This window comes from Sphaerodactylus townsendi, linkage group LG16 (genome assembly GCF_021028975.2).
Source record: "Sphaerodactylus townsendi isolate TG3544 linkage group LG16, MPM_Stown_v2.3, whole genome shotgun sequence".
Lineage (NCBI taxonomy): Eukaryota > Metazoa > Chordata > Lepidosauria > Squamata > Sphaerodactylidae > Sphaerodactylus > Sphaerodactylus townsendi.
The window spans coordinates 20718771-20742833 of record NC_059440.1 but is presented as its reverse complement, the minus strand read 5'-3'; the positions used below and the strand labels follow the sequence as shown (position 1 = coordinate 20742833).

The window sequence follows — 24063 nt, the reverse complement described above, 5'->3', positions numbered from 1 at the left end:
CTTCTCTCCTCCCCCTCCATTTTATCCTCACAGCAACTCTGTGAAAATAGGTGAGGCTGTGACTGTCTCAGGGTAAGCTGGGAACCTTTATGACTGATGGAGGATTTGAACGCAAGTCTCCCGGGCCCTGGTCCACACTCTTAACTGCTACGCGTGTACGGTTGCATTGGGCATAATTTCTGCAAATGTAGGTTAGCGCCGAATTCTGATTCTTTTCAAGCCCGAAGCGCTCTACTGTCCGGTGACTCATGCGGAAGGCTTGCTTCAGTAACTCTTCGAGAGCGCCTAGCTTTAAATAGGTTTTTCATTAGCCACGGATTAGCCCCGATAGGCCTTCCTTGTTTTAACGTGGTTCTCTTTATGCCGGCTTTTGCCGCGATCGCCTGCTCTCCTTAGTTAAGAAACAACATGAATTATTCACTGCCGAGGAAGAACTCTGTGTCCGCAGCAGCTCCTGCAAACGGCGTGGCGCTGGGCTCTGTTACCTTGCAACCCGATCCGCAGGTGCCGACAGTTCCCATCTGGATAACACAATTTCTGAAATGAAACTTATGATGCTCTCGTGAGTCAGGCAAGAAGGCCACCCTACCTAGTTTTTCTTTTCAGATTAGAACATGTTTGCCTGCAGGGGTCAGCTGCCTGCACAGGGGAATATTAAAAAGATTTTTGCCACTGGCTGGAACGAGCATGCTGATCATATTTCTTAGTCCAGTTATTTTTATTTATTTATTTATTTTTTAAAGCCTTTATTGGCATACAGTAGAACATACAATATAAATACAATTAAAATTACTAGATAAAACTTCACACTGGATCATAAGTGCAGCTCGCAAACCTCAGCCAGAAACTTTGCCACTGCGAGACAACAGTCAAGGTCATTGCAGCTTCAGAGCATATTTACTTTATCAAGCTCTGTCAGGGTTTTCATAGAGTCAATGATTTGTAATAAGCTGGATCTTGGATTCTGGTAAAGTGGGCAGTGGAGGAGAATGTGCGCAATGGAATCCAACTGCCCTGGACTGCAGGGGCAAAGCCTCTTATCGTTTGAGTAGGACCCTTCTTGAGTCTTCCTCTATGGAGCGGGGATGGCATAATGTTAAATCTAGCCAGCATGTAGGCTCTCCTATATATAGGGTTGGTAAGCGCTGCAATATAGCAGGCTGGGTTTCCCTGCACAAATGGAATTGCCACGTTCATTGGCGAGCAGGATTTGTTGGCCAAGCTCTGCAGTTGTTGATAATCCATTGCTAGTAGCCGCTCTTTGATGAGGGCAAATGTCTCAGTAAGGGTTAGCCTGTTCAGAGAGTCACTCTCATCATAAAATTCCCCAATTCTTACCCTTGTGTGCATAACTGATGTGCACCATTTAGAGTGAGGGAGTTCTCTCAAGGTGAGTTGCGTCAGTGAGTTGTTGGAGCTTTGATAATGAATATGCAGCCAAAATTTTATGATGTTTAACCAAACAGTGGCCTCTATAGAGTAATTCTTAGTCCAGTGATAATGGGGAAAAGTCCTGCGTTATGCCATTTACGCTGCAATCCTAAACCCATTCATTTCATTGCAGTTAGACTGAAGTAACTCTGGATTGCCAGACGTTAATCTGGCAGAAACATTCAGTTTCGAAATAAGAGTTAAAGATCTTTCAGTGCTTTTCAGATTTCCACCACCCCTAGCTGGGCTGTGTTGTGTCTGAATTAAAACAGGAAGGATGCTGTAACCGAATGCCCTCCATCCCACATTTGAACACGAGTCACTGTTCTGAGTAGGAGGAGGAGGAAGAATAATAATTTGGATTTATACCTCACCTTTGTCTCCTGTAAGGAGACTCAAGGTGGCTTAAAGCTCCTTTCCCTTCCCCTCCCCACAAGAGGCACCTTTTGAGGTAGATGGGGCTGAGAGAGTCCAGAGAGAACTGTGACTAGCCCAAGGTCACCCAGCAGGAATGTAGGAGTGCGGGAACACACAACAGATAAGCCTCAGCCACTCAGGTGGAGGAGTGGGGGGAATCAAACCTGGTTCTCCAGGTTAGAATCCATCTGCTCTTAACCACTGCACTGTCTCTTAGATCTTAGAGCATGCAGAGACACCGACCCGTTTTCTTTAAGGGAAGATGTGGGATCGAATGTTCAGTTGTACCAGATGGGACATACTTCCAGTTATGTTGTTTCAGGCCTATATTTCAAGTGAGTCACACTTGTAGACCGGTTCATGCGGAAACTGCCCTCCCCATTTTGTGGGATGGGAGTCTAAGGGCGTTTCCGCACTCTCGAGGATCCCCCCTATGCTGCGTGCTGCTCTCAGCACACGGCATCCCTAGCGCGCGCCTGGGCATCCCCACGATCCCTGCTCTGCGCGGGGTCATCAAAAGGCACAGTTTACAAGGGGCCTTTCCCCACTTACCTTAAGCCCCGCGCTACTCTCCTCAAGTAGTGCAGGGTCTGCCGGCACTCCCCATTACAGGGGCGGCGACAGTGCAGCCGCCCCGACGCTGCCGCTGTCGCGCCCCCTCAGTGCGCGGCATCTCTGGCGCTCTTGTAAACGGCGCCTTTTGATGAGCTCACGCAGAGCGCGGGGTCGTGGGGATGCCCGGGCGCGCACCAGGGATGCCGCACGCATGTGGCATAGGGGGGATGGTGGTGAGTGGGGAAACGCCCAAGAGCACCAGGGATACCACGCGCTGAGGGGGCGCGACAGCGGCAGCGTTGGGGCGGCTGCGCTGTCGCCGCCCCTGTCGTGGGGAGTGTCGAGGGACTCCGTGCTACTTGAGGAGAGTAGCGTGGGGCTTAAGGTAAGTGGGGAAAGGCCCTAAATTGTGTGTTGCTTTGTAATGTGGTAAAGTCACTGAATATTTTTTAAAGCACTCCAGTTTAAGGGGGCATTTTTAGTGAGGCGCCCCCAAGGGGTGACATTGGGTATTAACCATTTCCTATGTAAAAGTAACATAATAGACGTGTAACATGTGTAACGTACTGTCAAGATGCAGTTGACTTTTGGCAAGCCGTTAGGTTTTGCAAGGCAAGAGACTAACAGGTGGATTACTATTGCTTTCCTCTGCATGGTGACCCTGGTATTCCTTGGTTGTCTCCCATCCAAATATCAACCACGGCGAACCCTGCTAAGTTTCTGAGATCTGGCAAGATCAGGCTATCTTGGCTCATCCAGGTCTTTTTATGTCATTTGCCACAGGGATTAAATAATGTAAAATACCAGTTGGTGGAAAACACTGTCACGGCTGACTGATGGTAACTCCATAATGTTTTCAAGGCAAGAGGTATTCAGAGGTAGTTTGCCATCCCCTGCCTCCATGTGGGCTGAAAGAGTTTAGAGAGCTGTGATTGGCTCGAGCAGCAGGTTTTATGTGGAGCAGTAGGGAATCGAACATGGCTCTCCGGAACAAAGTCCCCTGCTGCTAACCAGTGCAGCACACTGACTCTCTGTGAAATACATAGGAGGCTAAGAATTAAAATCACATTTGAGAAAGCCATAATTCATCTCATAGGCTCCTCCAGGCTGACTGCTCAACTGGAGGGCAACTTGAACTGTTCTTCTCTTTTGTCTTCGTTCTTAATTAAGGGTGGCTGCTTCTGGGGCCTGCCCCGTTTGCTACAGGGATTAAATAATATGCAGTTTCGTGGGAATGGTATGCCAGCTCCACAGAACAGGGTAAGCTTTAGGCTTGTAGGTTTTTAAAAATTGCTTATTTCAACTGGAAGCACCCGCAGAACAGCAGTGATTCCCAGACTGTGTACAAGGACTAATGTGCCCTGGAAAAATTAAGTCGGCTTGTCGACTCTTCTGTGCTCCTCAAAGGAGAGGGGGCTTGTGGTGTGTCAGTACTCCCCCCCCCCCCCGGGCAAAGAATTGGCAGAACAGCCCCAACAAGTGAAGGATTGGCAGGGATTCTCACGTTCAAACTAAAAGTGCTTCAGAAAAATTCCAAGAACGTCCTTACTGCAAGAAGAGTTTGGATTTATAGCCCACCTTTCTCTCCTGTAGGAAGACTCAAGGTGGCCTACAAGCTCATTTCCCTTCCTTTCCCCACAACAGACACCTTGTGAGGCAGGTGGGGCTGAGAGAGTCCTGAGAGAACTGTGACTAGCCCAAAGTCACCCAGCAGGAACGTTGGAGTGCAGAAACACATCTGGTTCATCAGATAAGCCTCCCCCACTCAGGTGGAGGAGTGGGGAATCAAATCTGGTTCTCCAGATAAGAACCCACCTGCTCATCACCACTACACCATGTTTGTGGGACTACCTGGGCAAAAGCTGGGGGCCAGAAGTCAGTTTGAGCGAGATTAGACCATAGCGAGAAGAGAAGTTTAGATTTATACTAAGGTGACCAGATGGGACCTTGGGGAAAACCCACGGGACGCAGGACAAGTTCGTTAAAGGCAGGAATGTCCCGCCAAAAGCGGGACGGCTGGTCACCATAATTTATACCCCACTTTCTCTCCTGTAAGGAGACTCAAGGTAGCTTGCAAGCTCCTTTCTCTTCCTTTTCCCACAACAGACACCTTGTGAGTTAGGTTGTGAGTTAGTTAGGACTGAGAGTTCTGAGGCTAGGTTGTGAGTTAGGTTGTGAGTTAATTAGGACTGAGAGTTCTGAGACTAGCCCAAGGTTACCTAGCAGGCTTCATGTGCAGAAGTGGAGAATCAAACCCATTTTTCCAGATTAGAGTCCACCTGTCCTTAACCACTACACCACACTGCATGCTGTTCTGGGAGCTGATCAAGAGGGGAAATTTCAAAAGAATTCCAATCTCTTTGGCTGCAAAACAGAAGGGTTTCCACCATTTTATCCAGAATTAACTTGAGGTGGATCATGTGGTTCCATTTCTACTCACTTCCTTCTGGCTCCTGTTGGAAAGCAGTTTTAGTGGAGTGCACCGGGCCAAGGGCTCCAAACAAGACTGTCGTAAAGTTATCAAGTCAGTGTTTTGGAGTATCTCTGTCAATGTGGGGAACATTACTTGAGAGTTTGCCCTCAAGTGGCGACATCTGGTATTTCCTCTATCCTTTGAAGAAAGCCCTGAAAACCCAAGAAAGGTCCTTGGGATAGTACAGTGATGGTGAACCTATGGCACGGGTGCCAGAGGTGGCACTCAGAGCCCTCTCTGTGGGCACACACAGAGTTCATCATGTGGTGGGAAATCGCCCCCCCACACACACACACACATCTAGGCTGGCCTGGGCTGCTGGGCTCGATTATTACCATTAAACCTAAGATCTAGTTTTGGGGAAGCAGTGTAGGTAACCCTGTTAAGCGCTGTTAAACCACACTGATTTTCATGCAAAGAACTAAAGCATGATCCTTAACCTGGGAGTAAGCTGACAATGTGCTGGCAATGTGGCTTACTTCTGAGTAAACCCTCCTAGGGTAATAATTCACCCGTTCGAAGAATTGCATGGTTGCTTCAAAGCAAAGCCAATAACTACCACCAAGCTTACTCCCGAGTAACACATGCCTCAGAGCCAACCATTTTTTCTTAACTGAAACCTCAGTATTCAGGTTAAATTGCCGTGTTGGCACTTTGCAATAAATAAGTGGGTTTTGGGTTGTAGTTTGGGCACTCGGTCTCAAAAAGGTTCGCCATCACTGGGATAGTAAATCCCTGCTCCCCCAACTTGAATACAGCTCCTAGGGAACACACATTGCACAAAGATAATGATTTTTTAAAAAATGTTGTCATTGTTTGCTTTGCTAAAAAAAAATAAAGCAAACACATAACCCAGGAATTGGTCTATGGAATTGGTCTATCCTTGCCGTCTATGGAAGACGGCAGGGATATTGAAAGCAGAAACTTGACCCTGAGAATGTAGCGAAGCCGTGGGCTGAAGAACTCACTTGGTGTAGCGCAGGGGTGTCCAACTCTGGCGCTTCAGATGTTCATGGACTACAATTCCCATTAGCCCCTGCTGGCATGGCCAATGTCCCCACAATGTCCCCACATGGCCAATGTCCCCACACATCTCCCCACATTGTCCATAAACATCTGAAGCGCCAGAGTTGGACACCTCTGGTGTAGTGATTGGAGTATCAGACAAGGATCTGGGTAGGGTTGGCAGCTCCGGGTTGGGAAATACTTGGAGATTTTAGGGGCGGAGCCTGAGGAGGAGGGGAGGGTTTGGAGAGGGGAGGGGCTTCATGGAATATAATGCCATAGAGCAGTGGTGGCGAACCTATGGCACTCCAGATGTTCACGGACTACAATTCCCATCAGCCCCTGCCAGCATGGCCAATTGGCCATGCTAGCAGGGGCTGATGGGAATTGTAGTCCATGAACATCTGGAGTGCCATAGGTTAGCCACCACGGTCATAGAGTCTGCCCTCCAAAGCAGCCTTTTCTCCATTTGAACTGATCTTTGCACCATGAGATCAATTGTAATCCCAGGAGCTCTCCAGCTACGGCCTGGAGTTTGGCAACGCTCCATCCTTACTCTGCCATGGAGCCTTGCCAGGTGACCCTGGACCCACACGCTCACCCTAACCTACCTCATGGGGTGGTTGTGCGGATAAAATAGAGGCGATGGGCCTCTTCCTCACTGGGGGAAAAGTGGGATAAACATGTAGTTAAGAAATGTAGCCAGTCAGGACACTGGCAGAAGAGAGTTCACAGCCCCTGTCAGTCCTGGGCGTTTTGATCCCTTCCTGCCCTGCGGGGAAGCCGAATAGAAAAAGAGACCCACATGCTTATACTGAAGCTGAAACCGATGAGGAAGACGTGGCTAGTCGGCCTGGCAGTCCAGCTGCTGGTAGGTTTTTGTTACCACGGGAGTTGAAGGACGTTTTGGAAGAGGCTCTTTGGTTTGCAGCCGGATAAGCATGTCCCTAATCGTCAGTCTTCTAAACCCTATCAGAGCCGGGCCTTCAGACTGCAGGCTTTGCCTGGCTAATTCTTAATCAGCTTGGCGGGTGGCGATTAATGGGGAAAGGAGGGAAGGGGCTTGCTTGCTGTGGTCACCGTGGTAACCTGCAGATGGCTAATCCTTCTGCCGGAAGAAGAGCTGTGAGCGGAGGGGTGGGGTGGGGGGTCTGGCCTGCATCTGTGGTCTTCTCATTTCCTCCCGCCCCCCCAACATTTCACACATGAAAGACGGAGCGCTTTTATGTACTTTTAATGCCTTCCCCCTCGTCCCTGGGTTTGTCTGTCTGTTTGTATATTGCCATCAAGTCACAGATGAGTTATGGAGATCCCATCGGGTTTTCATGGCTAGAGTCATCCAGAGGTGGTTTGCCATTGCTTGCCTCTGCATCGTGGCCCTGGTACACCTTGGACGGGTCCCATCCAAATTTTTGCCAAGATTGACCCTGCTTTGCTTGTCAGATCTGACTGATCAGAGCCATGAACTCTCAGGTGTGAAAAGTACCATTAAGTCACAGCTAACATATGGGGGACCCGGGTTTTCAAAGCAAGAGATGTTCAGAGGTGGTTTGCCATTGCCTGGCTCCCCGTCAGCCTGGTGTTCCTGGGAGGTCTCCCATCCAAATACTAGCCAGGGCCAAGATTAAGAGCGTGCAGCTGGCCCAAGATCACTCAGCAAGATTCCATGATGGACTGCGGATTCGAACTGGGGTTTCCCAGATTCTAGTCTGACACCTTAACCACTACACCATACTGTCTCATCCCTAGAGAGCAGGTGTGGTGTAGTGGTTAAGAGCAGGTGGATTCTAATCTGAAGAACTGGGTTTGATTCCCCACTCCCCCACCTGAGTGGTGGCGGCTTATCTGGTGAACCAGATGTGTTTCCACACTCCTACATTCCTGCTGGGTGACCTTGGGCTAGTCCAGGGGTCTGGTGGCAGGGGCTGATGGGAATTGTAGTCCATGAACATCTGGAGAGCCGCAGGTTGCAGACCCCTGGGCTAGTCACAGTTCTCTCTGAACTCTCTCAGCTCCTGCCTCACCAGGTGTCTGTTGTGGGGAGAGGAAGGGACAGGAGCTTGTAAGCCACCTTGAGTCTTCTTACAGGAGAGAAAGGTGGGGTATAAATCCAAACTTTTCCTGCCTCCAAATGTTGTAGATCTCCTGAGGATCATTTTTGCCTAATTGTCAGCTTCTAAAGCAGCACATGTTGGTAAAGCCGGCTTCAAGTTTCCTTTTGGAGAACTTGGGAAGTGTAAGAGAATGGTCAATCACATCTGGATCTGGGTGTGCCTGCTGCAGAGAAGCTACAACCCAAGCAACGGCTATGTAGAGCATTGGGGTGTGTGTAGTAGAAGCCATGCTCTGTTGATATTCAGTGTCCAAGTGTGGGCTTATGCATGCTCAAAATCAGTGCCCATAAGAACATAAGAACATAAGAACAAGCCAGCTGGATCAGACCAGAGTCCATCTAGTCCAGCTCTCTGCTACTCGCAGTGGCCCACCAGGTGTCTTTGGGAGCTCACATGCAGGAGGTGAATGCAATGGCCTTCTGCGGCTGTTGCTCCCGAGCACCTGGTCTGTTAAGGCATTTGCAATCTCAGATCAAAGAGGATCAAGATTGGTAGCCATAAATCGACTTCTCCTCCATAAATCTGTCCAAGCCCCCTTTAAAGCTATCCAGGTTAGTGGCCATCACCACCTCGTGTGGCAGCATATTCCAAACACCAATCATACGTTGCGTGAAGAGAAGTGTTTCCTTTTATTAGTCGTAATTCTTCCCCCCCAGCATTTTCAATGAATGCCCCCTGGTTCTAGTATTGTGAGAAAGAGAGAAAAAATCAATGCCCGGATGAATCCATCTCTTCCCCTCCCCCTGAGTGATGTGGCTAGATCTGAAGAATGTTTACTTCAAAGTTAATCACCCTGGGTTCGGTTGATCGGGCAGCCCGGGCCAGGTGGGGGAGGGTTTGGACGGGCTTTGGGAGCAATGAAGGCTGTGCCAATGCATTTGTCCCCTCTGCCAGCAGAAGCCTTTGTGCATGGGGGCGTGGGGGAGGGAAAAGTCCAGCCATCAACATTGTGTGCCTTGAGTTCAATGCCTGACCTTATCACGGTCTGTCCTTACCAAGCTTGCCATGTCTTTATGGCCCCTTGCGAAGTTATCTGTACTTTGGAACAATGGAGCAGGTTCTTGAGCACATGATTTACGGCGCTGCCTGTGTCGGACCACAGACACCCAGCTGTCAATCTCGTGGATGTTTTGGTCTATCGGTGCCTTTGTGAATTGCAGAGATACAGGTTATCAGAGCAGCAGCTCTTGGGAGGGGCTCGGCTGTTTCTCTTGGAGTGTGCTCTGAAATGCGGAGGGATGCTTGCAAATCGGACTCCTTTGGTCGTTCCTGGCAGAAGATCTGGCTTTCTTCCATGTTCCTTTAATCCTTGAAGCAAATTTTTCCCGGACATGGATCTGCGCCTCTTCTGTAATTGCACCAACACTGAGGTTTGCCAGCTTCCCAAGGCAATGTTTCCTATACTCCCAATTGCTAAGGTCTGTGCTTGTCTGAATTTGGCATAAACGCTCTTGCCCCAAAAGTGCCACGTTCAGCAATGCACAAAATTATGGTTTTGACAAAGGCGGTACATAAAAATGAATGATCATTCTCATATTCTTCCGGGAGTAGATTCTAACGCGGAAGCATACGGTTTTCTCAACTGCTGCACCTCAACTCACATCTTTATGTGGAACAGAGTACAGAGCAGTTGAGCACGTAGATAATTGGCGTAGTAAATGTGTTACGTAGTTCAGTGTGTAACATTTGATGGTGCTTTTGACTAGTAAGGGATTTGCCCAGATGGGATGAGGTTTTTTGCAGCCCAGGAACGTCTCTTCCCACCTGTCCCAACTTCAGCATCTGCTCCTCAGTGGTTTACAGGGACCAGATGGCGAAGGTCTTTAACCAGTGCTCAGTGTGTTGGAAGCCCCCCAAACCTCCCGCTCCATTATGGGGGATTGAAATCCATGTGGGTAGATTATCTGGTCAAAGATGCCGAAATTGCCCATGATGGGTTTACCGTGGGGTCCATTGCCCTGATTAGTAGATAATAGGGCTCAATCAGATTGCCTTCAATTAAAGAGATTTTAAAAATATATTAAAACGAAGAAACGCAGCTGGCCGAGCTCTTCCCTTCCATCTGTGGAGGCTTTTAGAAACGGACCGTTGCTAAGTGGTAAAGAAGGCCCCGCTTCCAATCCTTAGCACCTCTGCTTAAAACAGTGGTTCTCAACCTTCCTAATGCCGCAACCCTTTAATACAGCTCCTCATGTTGTGGTGACCCCCAACCCTAACATTTATCCATTTTACAGATGGAGAACACTGATGCAGAGAGTCTTAGGCGACCCCTGTGAAAGGGTCGTTTGATCCCCAAAGGAGTTCCAACCCCCAGGTTGAGAACCACTGGCTTAAAAGATCTCAGGTCGGAGGCTTGGCAGAGATCTCTGCTTGAAACCCTGCTGAGATTCTGTCAGCCTGGGGCTGATTATGCACTAGCGTTCTGCCCCGCAGTGAGCATACTGTTTCCGCGGGGCAGAGATTCTTGTACTGACGCCATTAAAGCTGTGTTGCCGGAGATCCTGGGCACCCCACAGTTTGTGAGAGTGGGGAAACCTCAAGGTATCTGTGTCTCTGTGGGGTTTCCCTCCTTCTGGGTCGCTGCAGTCAAAGGGCAAGATGAAGGTTGCCTGTTTACCAGACTGTTTACCAGACCACGGCCACACAGCCTGGAAAACCCACAACAACCAGTTGCCTGTTTTGTTTCTGTAAAGTTAATATTTATTTTTGTATATGTCGATATTGTTAAGGCTTCTTTTTGTTGCCTTTGCGTTTTTAGGGCTATACAGCTGGCTTTTCCCTAAAATGCAAAAGCAGCCTCAACAATATTGATATATCGATATGACAATATTGATGTTTACCGCTGAAATGGTGCCCCCCAGTTGGCTCTTATACCTGGGCCTATCATCTAACGTGACTCGCCGCCTCCCCCGCTCTTTTCCCGGGGGGGATTTTAAAATTGGGGTTGGCGGACGCCTCTTTTATTGTTACCGCTGTTTTAATGGTTTTAGTAATTTAATTAATCATATTTATATTTATATTTTGTGTTGTACACCGCCCAGAGCCCCTCGGGGATGGGGCGGTATAAAAGTTTAAGCAATAAATAAATAAATAAATACATACATACATACATACATACATACATACATACATACATACATACATACATACATACATACTTCAAAGGGTAATATTCTGCCTTTTGAGTGGGAGCAGGCGGCTGCGCGGCCAACAGGGAGGCTCCTCCTCACGTTTACACAGGGGAATGTGAGGAGACTCCGCTGCGAAGGGACCACACTGCAGAAAGCGCTCCATGCGTAATGGGCCCCAGCACTAACTAGGGATGCGTTCGCACATCGATAGATATTTATTTACTTCATTTATACCCTGTGGGAGCAAGGAAAATGTGTTCACCACTGAAAACCTGGCCAAAGGGAATTTTCACTTACTGCGGATCAGACCACAAGCGCATAACAGGTCATTGTCTCTTCGATGCTGTGAATACTGCACACCCAAACACACACCCGCCACAGCATATGTACCTTAAGGGAGGAGCTGGCTTCAATAAATAAAGCAACAATCGATGCTGCTTGCTGTATTTCTCTGTCTTTGTCTTGCTGAAATGGAGTTCTTTTCTTCTGAACATGGCTGAGTCATTTGAAAGGCCACCTTCAGCAGCTGGTGGGCAAACACGGAAGCCTCAGCCTGTTTTCGCAACAGCTCCGTCGTCTGTGCCCTGTTGGCCGAGTGGCCGGCAACTGGGGGCCGTTTGCTCTGATTTCCGTGGCCCACCAAGCAATGGTGGGGGCCACCAGCAAGGAGCAATTAACGTTGCTCTGGGGAGGCTCATAGCCAGTGGTGGGATCCAAACATTTTAGTAACAGGTTCCCTCGCCAGCCCCCCCTCAGCAAAGGGGGGCAGAGGCGTACTTAGGCAAACCTGAGACCTGAGCAAAGAAACCTGAGGTTGGATTGCCCTCCATGGAGCAGCCACCCACTGTTATGACCAATTTTTTTTTGCACCAGGTCATTTTCCCTAAATCATCATCCCCACATTATAGAAAATGCCCCAACTCCCTACAAATCCTGAACACAGCAATGGTGAAGCACACAGGTTCTTTGATAGAAACTGGGTGAAGGATAAAAGAGTGCGAAAGGCTGAGAATCCAATGGTGCAGGACCTGAAAGGGATTAACCCAGTTCAGGGAGTTACATTATTGTGTCGCCAAGTGCTATATGGAACCTTCCACGTTCCAAAGGCAGGATGCCTCGAGAGGGGGGAGGCGAGGGTGTGGAGATGGAAAAGCGGACCCAATTAGTAACCCCCTCTCGGCACACACAAATAATTAGTAACCCACTCTCGGGAACTGGTGAGAACCTGCTGGATCCCACCTCTGCCCATAGCCCCCAGACTTCATGAGATAACAAGTGTGGCTCCTTCTTCCATCATTAGGGCCCCTTCCGCACATGCAGAATAATGCACTTTCAATCCACTTCCAATGGACTTTGCAGCTGGATTTTACTGTGCGGAATAGCAAAATCCACTTGCGAACAATTGTGGAAGTGGATTGAAAGTGCATTATTCTGCATGTGCGGAAGGGGCCTAAGATGCTACTGGATTTGAATTTTGCTTTTCGAACACAGAGTGATGTGGCTATCCCTTGAAACTGTGTTACGTACTGGTTGTTGTGGGCTTTCTAGGCTGTGTGGCCGTGGTCTGGTAGTTCTTGTTCCTAATGTTTCGCCTGCACCTGTGGCTGGCATCTTCAGAGGTGTATCACAGAGAGAAGTGTGTTACACAGTGTGATGTATTGTTTTAGACCGCTGATGTTTAAGACAGGAAATTAGCCGACAAACAGGATGACGAAATAATGTTTTCTAGAATAAACAGCATGACAAATTAGTTTGTGATTACCAGCTTGTAATGTGCCAGAGCTTTCCAGAAATCAAACTCTGGAGTATCTCAGAGTGTCTGACTGCAGTGAATTGTCATCACAGATTAATGGGCTGGAATGCCCTAACCCACGGGTGTCAAACTCGCAGCCCTCCAGATGTTATGGACTACAGTTCCCATCATCCCCTACCAGCATGATGCTGGCAGGGGATGATGGGAACTGAAAATCCATAACTATCTGGAGAGAACCCTGAGATTGACACCAAATTTCTTCCGTCTCTTGACCTGCCCTGGTGCAGCAAGTCAAGTTTTTCAAAAATGCCAATTCCATGTCCGGTTGATGTGCTCCGGAATTTACGCGACTGCAACTCTGGGAACAAGGCTGGGGGTTAATGACTTGATTGATTTCGTACTGGAAAGGTCAAGGGGACCCATTATCTGTCACCACTGGGCTATCTATTGCCACATCAGAATTAATGGCAAAGACTGAGCTGAGGCAATTTAAAAAAACGTCCACTCCTTTTTTCAGAGATTGAAAAAAATATCTCAGGGAGTTTTTTTGCACCCTTCTCGAACTGTTTGGCATGTTCGAAGTTGCTACCTGAAGAGGCCGTCCTGTGGCTGCAATCTTTTTGTATCTAAAGATAATCCGATTTATAGCCACAGAAGCATCCAAAATGGCTGATCTCATAGTGTGGGCGCTCTAGGGAGCGACTTGAATGCTCCTCCATTGTTCTTATCCCGTGCAGGTTGCTAGTACTGACACCTCAGTGTGAAAAATCAGGAATAACTGACTCTTTTTTTTTTTAAATGAACTCATTTATGTATGCACAGATTAAGGCTGTTGCTTGATTAGCTGTATGAGTTTTAATTACATTTCCATGCATTTACAACTGTAGAACTTGACTGCTGTTAACCAAAGTGATCGATAGCTCACCATCAAATACAGTCTCTGAATATATGCATAAACAGAGATTAAATGGACAGATCTACTATAGTCCTGCTCCTACATATGTAAAAAGTCAAAAGTCAATTATAGCAAGAAGGTCAAAGTTCTTAGATGTACCTCTAGCTAGACTATTACATATCAAAAAGGGGATCAGAAACACAAGATGCCCCATTATCTGTTGAAGGCTGAGCTCAAATTTTCTTAGCTGCTGGAGCAATTTTTGCAGCCCTCAATGTCATAAATAAATCATCCCCTGGTTTGCTCAAGAGTTGACCTTTTAGCAAGACTAGCAAGAAATTTGTTCCTAGGATGTTGGTCTAAAGGACAGCTTAATAGGCATACTGGGGAAATCTCTAGGTCTGCTAGCATGAAGCATCTGTTCTACCAGTTCTAGGGTTGCCAAATCCAGGATGAGAAATTCTGGTGATCTGAGGGCGGAGTTTAGAGGAGGAGAGTGACCTCATCAGAGTATAATGCCACCCCTAACCAGCCGTTTTATCCAGGGGGACAATTCTCTGTAATCTGGAGATCTGTTGGAATTCCAGGAGCTCGCCAGACCCTGCCTGGAGGTTGGCAACCCCAGCCAATGTGCTCCTGACCCTCAGGACTGTGCAAACAGCATTCAGTTGTTTTCATAGCATTTTTCAAGAGCCTGATACTGTCTAGAAATCAGGGGTAGGGAACCTGCGGCTCTCCAGATGTTCAGGAACTACAATTCCCATCAGCCCCTACCAGCATGGTCAATTGGCCATGCTGACAGAGGCTGATGGGAATTGTAGTTCCTGAACATCTGGAGAGCCGCAGGTTCCTACCCCTGGTCTAGATGGCAGCACTTCAGCTAAAAACGAGCAAACCATATTGGGGGAAATAGATTTCAGCAGCTAAAATGCTAGTGTCACATGACATGTACCCTGAGGCGTATCTAGGGTAGGGCAAAGCAAGGCACATGCTCTGAACGCCACCTCTTGAAGGGGGGTGCCAGCCTGCACCCCAGAAGCATATCTAGGGAAAATGTAGCCCAGTGCAAAATCTGAGTTTTTCCTGCCCCCCCCCCCCAAATATGGGCAGCTGCCCTAACCACCACGACCAAACAATGTTTTTTTGAAGTCAGTGTATGGACCCGGGGGCGGGGGAGGAGGGTGTGGTGGATTATTTTCCAGCCCCCCCCCCCCACGACTAAATGGCTGCAGCCCAGGGACATATGTTCCCCTGTTTGCACCCCACAGCCTCTGAGCAGCCACTGTGGAACTGCACCCACTCCAAACTCCACATTGACTTTGGGGGCAGGACACACTATGAATTATGAACCTGGCCAGCCCGAGCTCAGTATCCAATTGGGTTTGCCCCGCCCCTGAACTCCAGATGGTGTTCATGGGCCAGGCACACTTGTTCAATGCTGATCCTGCAGTTTAAAGCTCGACCCAGCTAGGCTGAGCTCAGTGTTGAACTGAGAAGTTCCTGTGCCTGGCTCCTGCTCTATACTGCTGACCTATTGAGGTGGACTTTGGGGGTGAAGCCAGCAGTATAAAGCTGGAGCCGGGCAGAGTGACTGCTTAGTCCGGCATCAAGCTTTAAACTGCAAGCTCAAAGCAGCGGTGGGATCCAGCAGGTTCTCACCAGTTCCCGAGAGTGGGTTACTAATTATTTGTGTGTGCCGAGAGGGGGTTACTAATTGGGTCCGCCTTTCCATCTCCACGCCCTCGCCTCCCCGAGAGGCATCCTGCCTTTGAACGCGAAGGTTCCATATAGCAATTGCGACTAATAATGTAACTCCCTGAACTGGGTTAATCCCTTTCAGGTCCTGCAATTCATTGATCCTCAGCCTTTCGTACCTTTTATCTCACCAGTCTCTATCAAAGAACCGGTGTGTTTCACCATTGCTGTGTTCAGATTTGTGAGTTGGGGCATTTTCTATAATGTGATGATGATTTTGAAATGACCTGGTGCAAAAAAAATTGGGGGGGTCCTGGTGGGGTGGCTGCCCATGGGGAGGGCATCCAACTCAGGTTTTGCCCAGGTCTCAGGTTTGCCTAGGTATGCCTCTGCCCCTTTTGCTGAGGGGGGGTGGGGCTGGCGAGGGAACCTGTTACTAAAATTTTTGGATCCCACCACTGGCTCAAAGCCTGCAGTTTCAAACTGGTCCCAGCCAAGCCGAACCTAGCGTTGAATGGCCGGCTGGCTCCAAACTCCTGTGAGAGTGAGCCAGTAGTGTTTGCCCTGGATGACGTTTGGCACAGATACACCCCTGCATGTGGCATTTGTGCCGTACGTGCCAGAAGCATCCATGTCTTAGGGGATGAACAGCAGGAAACATAAAAGAGAGGACTTCTTCTTGGAGTTGCCTGAAGTGGGGGAGGGGGCACGGTTGCTGCCGCTCCACCTGGAGTGCCTGGCCTCCTACCACCCTTCTTGGAGTTACAGCGCTGAATTATTGAAGGGCCCCGGGATCTCCTCTGACAGCCGAGCTGAGCATGTGTTGCTGCTCCTCTTTGAAATATTAAACAGGCATTTATTGATTGCTTAATAAAGCAACTGCTGTGATGCCGAAGCCTGAATCGCCGACTTGTGTGAGGCAATTGGGGCTGACCCCGAAGGTTCACGGCCGAGTTCAAATCTGGCAGTCGCATTCAGTAAGGAGCCCCCCCCCAAAAAAAAATGGGAAAAGAGAACATGCCTCTGAAAGCCAGCCTGTGTTTTTTTTTTACCACCACCAACTCTAACCCCTACCTCTAACTACTACCCCTAACCACCACCACCACCCCCTGCCCCACAGCCAGAGGTGGGATCCAGGAGGTTCTCACAGGTTCCCAAGAGTAGGTTACTCATTATTTGTGTGTGCCGAGAGGGGGTTACTAATTGGTGATTTTGCCACGTGATTTTTGCCTTCGCTACGCCCTCCTCTCAGCAGTAACATGCAGAACTTGAAGCAGTCTAGCAGGAGGTGCACCGGCGTGCGTGGCAGCCTGCGCCTGCGTGCATTCATTTCCCGTCCAAGGACCGGTGCAGCAGCTGAGTCCTTGCCACAGCTCCACCCCCGGAATGCCCCGCCCCCGGAATGCCCGGCCACGCCCCCGTCGTGCCCCGCCCAGCCCCATTGGCGCTACGCCACAGTTTGAATCCCATCACCATGGGAACCTGTTACTAAAATTTTTGCATCCCACCACTGCCCACAGCCATACAATTAACTTCTCAAATAGATGGGGCACCATAATGTATTGCTAGTGGCTCGCCAAATGATATCATCAGGACAACTTCAGTTATGCTTTCAGTGGCTTCTGTCTTGAACTTTTTCAATGAAATAACCAGCGTGGTATAGTGGTTAAGAGTAATGGAGAACTGGGTTTGATTCCCTGCTGCTCAACGTGAGTGGCAGGCTCTGTTCTGAAGAACCCGTTTTGTTTCCCCGCTCACCAGATAAGAACCCACAGTTCATGTGGAGGAGCAATGAATCAAACCTGATCCTCCAGATTAGAGTCCACTGCTCTGAGCCACTGCGCCACGGAAGCCCCGCCCCGTGTCCTTTGCATCCAGGTTAAGAACACACCTCATTGAGTCTCGCCCTTGTTTTTGGATTTCTTCTGAGAATTGGACTACTTTCAATTCAGTGTCCAAGAATCACCTCTCTCACACTGCAGGCTGGGTCACTGGCCGGCTGGAAGGGCTCCGACCACACAGTTTTCTTTGCATGGGCCAATCAGCCCTGAATAATCTCGATAAAACAGATTTTCAAATTAAGTTTCAACCAATCAAATCAAAACGATGAAAATTACAAAATCAACATTTGTCATTGTGTTAAAAACAAAGACAAACACCAAACACATTTCTGAAGCTCAATCGAGATCGTGTGACTTCCCTCTCCATCAGCCGCAAAACATTTCTTCGTCCTCTAATTTGAGGCGGCGTTCCAGTAGAAAATATATATATATAATTATTCTATGTAACTAAACTTCTAACAGTACGAGAATAACAAATAATTGGAGGCGTGTGAAAGCAAACAGGGAAATTAATCAAATCTTATCTCTCTAAACCAGGGGTCTGCAACCTGTGGCTCTCCAGATGTTCATGGACTACAAATCCCATCAGCCCCTGCCAGCATGGCCAATTGTAGTCCATGAACATCTGGAGAGCCGCAGGTTGCAGACCCCTGCTCTAAACTATTGCTATCATTAGTTCCCATCTATTCTACTATTCTTAAATTACGTTTACAATTACTTTAACATATAGTCCAGGAAAGGGGTCCATATCTTCTTAATTTTCCCTTCCTTTCCTCCTTCAGTTAACGGAGTCAGTTTGTCAGCTTTGTACAAGGACCAATTTTTTCCCCAAGCCCTAAATAATCTCGATTCCTGTTCCTGCCCTCAGTTTTCCCCACCCCATCACCCACGTGGTAATATTGGAAGCCTCGTCTTTCACAAGTGGACGAGAGCTGTTTTGTTTTTGTTTTGTTCCCGGAACTTCATCACCGTCTCCAGTCGCTAGAGCTGCTTGGGAAATCCCCGGCATTTGGGGCAGTGCCCACGGGACGGGAGATCAGGGGAGGGGTTTCGCGTAGAATCGACGGGATACTCTCCGAAGCAGCCATTTTCTCCAAAGGCAATGATCTCTGTAGCCCCGAGATCAGTTGTGATTCCGATAGTCCGCCCAAACCCTGCCTGGAAGTTGGCAACCAGACTGGCGGCCCCCCCCCCCCCCCCCGTGAGTTTACTACTTCCCTAATCTGCTTATTTAAAAATACCGCTCAATTGCAGTGTCCAAAAACAGCCGGTGGAAGGAGCTTAGCCTAAGCAATGCTGATTAACTTAATGACCTGCTAAGATGGGGCGGGGGGCCGTCAGAACCCAAGATGGAGGTCAGAGCCCGTGGGCAACGCAGTTTAAAAAATAATTTTTTCAAAATCAGATAAACGATGTGGAGTTGTGAAATGCAAATGTTTCAGGATGCAAATTTTGGAGTAATTCTTCTTGAGCTCGGTGGAGGCAGGCGGAAATAACTAAGGGCGTTTCCCCGCTCTCGTGGATCCCCCCTATGCCGCGCGCCCGGGCGGGGTCATCAAAAGGCGCCCTTTGCAAGAGCACCAGGGATGCTGCGCGCTGAGGGGGTGCGACAGCGGCAGCGTTGGGGCGGCTGCGCTGTCGCCGCCCCTCTCTGACCCCACGCTACTCTCCTCAAGTGGCGCGGGGCTTAAGGTAAGTGGGGAAAGGCCCTAAGAAAACTAAGCGATTTGGCTGGGAACTGCTCAGGGCATCCCGAGGGTCAGTCTGCACTAGTATGTGCCAGAAATCAAGTCTTGGGCCTGAACGCCCCTTTGCTTTTATTTTTGCAGTTCGATCAGCGCCCAAACGAAGAACGGTGCCACGCCCCTCTACCTAGCCTGCCAGGAAGGCCACCTGGAAATCGTCCAATACCTGGTAAAAGACTGCGGAGCAGATCCCCACCTACGCGCCAACGATGGGATGACCCCACTCCATGCAGCTGCCCAGATGGGCCACAACACTGTCATCGTCTGGCTGGTGAGCACACGGACGTTCACGGTTAGGCTGGAGGAAATTGACTCCCCTGCGGTCAGCAGCTTCAGAATGGCGTTTGTGTGAAGAGTTTGTCTCCACTGGCATATCCTGTGTCCAGGAGAAGGGAGGGTCGAACCTGTAGGCAGTCGCTTTCTTGGCAGGCTGCCGGCAGCTCCTAGCAAGCCATGACACTTGGTCAACTGCCAGGGGTGCTGCAAGGTTGGCCATGTGGATCTGGTGCATCTTTCCTGGCTTTGGTTTGCTGCCCTTTTGAAGAAGCAGCAGCAGACGAGTTTAGATTTATACCCCACCTTTCTCTCCTGTAAAGAGACTCAAAGGGGTTTACAAACCAAAGCCATGGAGGAACACCCAATTAAAGCACTCCTGTCAGATGGCCATTCAGCCTCTCTTTAAAAACCTCCAAAGAAGGAGACTCCACCACACTCCCTGGCACTGAAGTCCCTCTCAGAACTTCACCCTCCCCAAGCACCACTGTCCAAACCTCCAGGGATTTCCCAAGCCAGAGATGCCAACCCTGATGCAGACACATCAAATTCATGGTGACCTGGATCTGGCAACCCTAGGAGGGGCCATCGTTCCTTTGTGCAGACCCTGTCCCCAGCAATCGAGTTCTTTCACTGAGTGAGAGTCAAGAGTCCAGGGAAACTAATACCTGTAACCTGGAGACCTGTTGTAATTTCTGGAAGAAGAGTTTGGATTTATATCCCACCTTTCTCTCCTGTAAGGAGATTCAAGGTGGCTTACAAGCTCCTTTCCCTTCCTCTCCCCACAACAGGCACCATGTGAGGGGGGAGGGGGCGGAGAGAGCTGTGACTAGCCCAAGGTCACCCAGCAGGAATGTAGGAGTGCGGAAACAAATGCTGTTCATCAAATAAGGATCTGCTGCACATGTGGAAGAGTGGGGAATCAAACCCAGCTTTCCAGATTAGAGTCCATTTCTCACATTTGGTCAAACTTATTCAGAAAGGTCTAATAGCAAAGGCAAGGGCATAGCATTTATGCAAGAGGTCTAATAGCAAAGACCAGCCAAAATCACACAAAGCAATGCACTGCACCTTGGGTGGCAATTAAAGGGAGCCAGTGTGGTGTAGTGGTTAAGAGCAGATGGATTCTGATCGGGAGAACCGGGTTTGATTCCCCACTCCTCCACCTGAGCAGCAGAGGCTTATCTGGTGAACCAGATGTGTTGCCGCACTCCTACATTCCTGCTGGGTGGCCTTGGGCCAGTCACAGTTCTTCGGAACTCTCTCAGCCCCACCTGCCTCACAAGGTGTCTGTTGTGGGGAGAGGAAGGGAAAGGAGCTTGTAAGCCACCCTGAGTCTCCTTACAGGAGGCAAAGGTGGGGTATAAATCCAACCTCTTCTTCTTCAAAAATTAATTTTGCTGTTAAGCCATTCATTTTGCTTTGGACCAAGCTGAGAAATGGATCTGGGAGATGGATCCCAGCTGGTCTTCCCACCAGACTGTTTCGGGGCAGTGGGGGGGGGGGGAGAGGGACAGGGGCAGCCTTTCTGTGTTCGGCAGCATCTGTTGCCTTGTGCGCCTTGAACCCACGCTCTGCTCTCCTTCATGCGCAGATGAGCTTCACCGATATCAGCCTCTTGGAGCAGGATGACGACGGAGCCACCGCCATGCATTTTGCCGCCAGCCGAGGACACGCCAAAGTGCTCAGCTGGCTGCTCCTGCACGGAGGGGAGATCTCCACCGACAACTGGGGTGGGACCCCTTTGCACGACGCGGCTGAAAACGGCGAGCTGGAGGTGAGTCTGAAAGTCTTTGGCTTGGTGAGTTTCCACCGGAAAGCCATTGCGATATGAGAGGTGGGTTGGTGGGGGATGTCTTCAGGGGCAGATTATGGGACAAGAAGGAGGAGGAGGAGGAGGAGGAGGAGGAGGAGGAGGAGGAGGAGGAGGAGGAGGAGGAGGAGGTTGTAACCCAATTTTTTCTCCTGTAAGGTTCATCTCAACTGAACACCCGGGGACTGCCCTGGCTCCCCATTGCCGTGTGTTGTCTTTCTTGTCTTCCCTGCAGTGCTGTCAAATCCTCGTAGTGAACGGTGTGAACCTGGGCATCCGGGACCAAGATGGCTACACCGCTGCTGACCTTGCCGACTACAACGGGCACTCCCAGTGTGCCAAGTACCTGCGCACGGTGGAGAACATGGTGCGGGGACAGAGGGACAGAGGGGTGTGTGACTGTTGCAGTGGAAGAGGCAGAGGGCAATTTTGGGTGTCCTGAAGGAGAGAAATGTCAGGTCAGGCTGAGGTTGTGATTGGAGCCATTGCTGAATCCGGGCCTGAAGTGTGTCATGACCAAGCGGTGAACTACTGGATTCCTTACAGTGGAGTCTGTCAACGTGGCTTCTTGGGAACAGAGTGTGTTTAAAGGGAGGGAGAAATGTGACAAGTGATCCAGGACTCTGCATTCACACATGCAAGCCGGTCCTTGCTGTTGTTGCAGCAAAGGGGCATACATGCCAGTGTGAACCAACCTTCAGTCCGGATTTATTCTTACACGAGGCAGGAAGCCACTGGGAACTAGCTGTCACCAGTTCTGCAAAACCCAGTTTGCCTGGGTTATTTGTTCTGCTGCCCATTGTTGGAGAACCTTGCATGTGTGTATGCGCTACCAGTGGGTACAAAGTTCCTCTCCTTGCCTTTGGGTATGTAGGACAGGGAAGAGCTCAGGGGCTATGCTGCATTGTCCCTTCCTCACCTCAATTTCTTGCCTTCCTTTACTTTCCGCCTAATAAATTCCAGGTCCCTCAGCTCCCAATTTAGAGGCACAAGTATTACTTAGGCGGCCCCTGGAGGCCCGGAGGAGCTTGGCAGCTGGTGTGTTACCGGGGTAGCCAGGTGAGGGATTCCAGGTGGGGCTCACAGAAGGGCAAGTTTCAGCTCTTGCTCATTCCCCAAGGACCCATCGAGCACAGTTGTGTTATGCTGGCCTCTGGTGCAGAGAAGGTTGATCCTCCGGCTTTTGCCACGCTGGGGAAGGAGGAGGGCATGAGCCTGCCGGGTTTTTTGGGATCATGGGCAATGTAAGTCAGGTTTTCCTATGGTGGGAGGGCTGGAAGTGGGGAGGGGACTGGCTGTGGAGGTCTCTGCCTTCATGTTAGCTGCGGTGGGGCTTGGGGTGTTACAAGCGACCAACGTTCGGTCATGCTGAATGACAGGCACGCCTTGGAGAAGATGGAGAGGAAATGTGTAGAAAAAGGTGCTTGGAGGGTGGATGAGTCCCTGGTTCATCTATTCATCAGCATGAATGTCTGGGATAATAATATAGTCCACAATTGTGCAAAAAAATCAAACGTGGGACAAGCTGGCTAGAGTTGCCTGTTTCGTAGCAAAATTATTGCACTTCCTTAGCAATAGACTTCAATCTTGCCTATATATTCTGAATTCTAAACTACTGCTTTCCACAGTGACTTTGGAATACCGGAGGCCTTACTCTTCTTCGGGTAGATTCCCAAATTCTGACTAGTCCATCTCTAGTTACACAGCTTCTGTTTTGTGTTGTATTTTTTGACTGATTTTTAATCCATGGGTCATTATGTAAACCTTCTTCCAAATCTGCCGTTTCTAAGTTTATTAGTCTTTCACCTGGATTTTTAATCCGGTCCACAATCCAAGTCAGACCAGCTGGTTGATAATATAAGTTAATATTAGGTACTGCTAGTCCTTCTCTCTTTTTCTCATCTTGTCAAACTTTAAATCTGATTCTCGGCTTTTTGCCATTTCATATTTGTTTATCTATTTCTTCCACTTCTTCAGGGTTTTTTCCTTGTACACAAATTGGTAACATCTAAAACAGACAGTTTAGTTTTGGCAATACATTCGTTTTTATTGTAGAAATTCTTCCTAGTCAAGAAGCATTTCGTTTAGACCGTCTCTGACGGTCCTCTTGTATTTTCACCCACATTGTGTGCTGTGTGTTGTAATTATCTTTAAATAGTGTGGTGTTTTGTCTGGTCAGTTATATTCCCAAATATTTAACAGGGTTTGTCATAACTGCATGACCTGTAGCCCTTCTGATATCTCCAGCTTCCTGCTTTGTCAAAAGCTTTATAATTGTTTTTGACTTTTTCCTATTGATTTTATTACCTAAAAAGAATCCAAATTTTTCCATTTGTTCTATTAGGTGTTTCATCAATAAGTGGAGGGTTGTGATCTGTCAGCACCAAATCATCTGCAGAATTTTTCATGTTACTCTACCCATCTACCCCGTATATACTCGCGTATAAGTCGACCCGCATATAAGTCGAGGCACCTAATTTTACCACAAAAAACTGGGAAAACTTATTGACTCGTGTATAAGTCAAGGGTGGGAAATGCAGCAGCTGCTGGTAAATTTCAAAAATAAAAATAGATGCCAATAAAATTACATCAATTGAGGCATCACTAGGTTAAATGTTTTTGAATATTTATTTCAAAGAAAAACAGTAAACTGGCTCTGTAAGTGGAAAAGAGGGGGTCAACAAGAACAATATGGTATCAACAATAACTTTAAAAGTACAAAAAACTTAGCTCAACAAGCAACCAAGCTAAAACACAAGAGTTAAAATCTTCCAAAACTGGATTCCTCATCATCATCTGTATGTCCAAATGTAACCCAACTTAGATTTTAAGAGGGATATTATCAGAAATGGAAAATCTACTATTAGCTTCCATTGTAAACAATGGGGGATGGGGCATCCCCTTTGGGGGTCAATAACTTTG

At 48.7% G+C, this 24063-nt stretch overlaps 1 protein-coding gene across 1 annotated transcript in view; it reads left to right on the top strand.

Annotated features, from left to right (window-relative positions):
- Nucleotides 1-24063, top strand: part of ESPN (espin) — a 100603-nt gene that overhangs the window by 20042 nt on the left and 56498 nt on the right. Inside the window, exons 3-5 of the mRNA XM_048519181.1 lie at nucleotides 19140-19326; nucleotides 20923-21105; nucleotides 21377-21508. Of these exons, the coding sequence (XP_048375138.1) occupies nucleotides 19140-19326; nucleotides 20923-21105; nucleotides 21377-21508 (502 nt within the window). The remainder of the gene's footprint in view (nucleotides 1-19139; nucleotides 19327-20922; nucleotides 21106-21376; nucleotides 21509-24063) is intronic.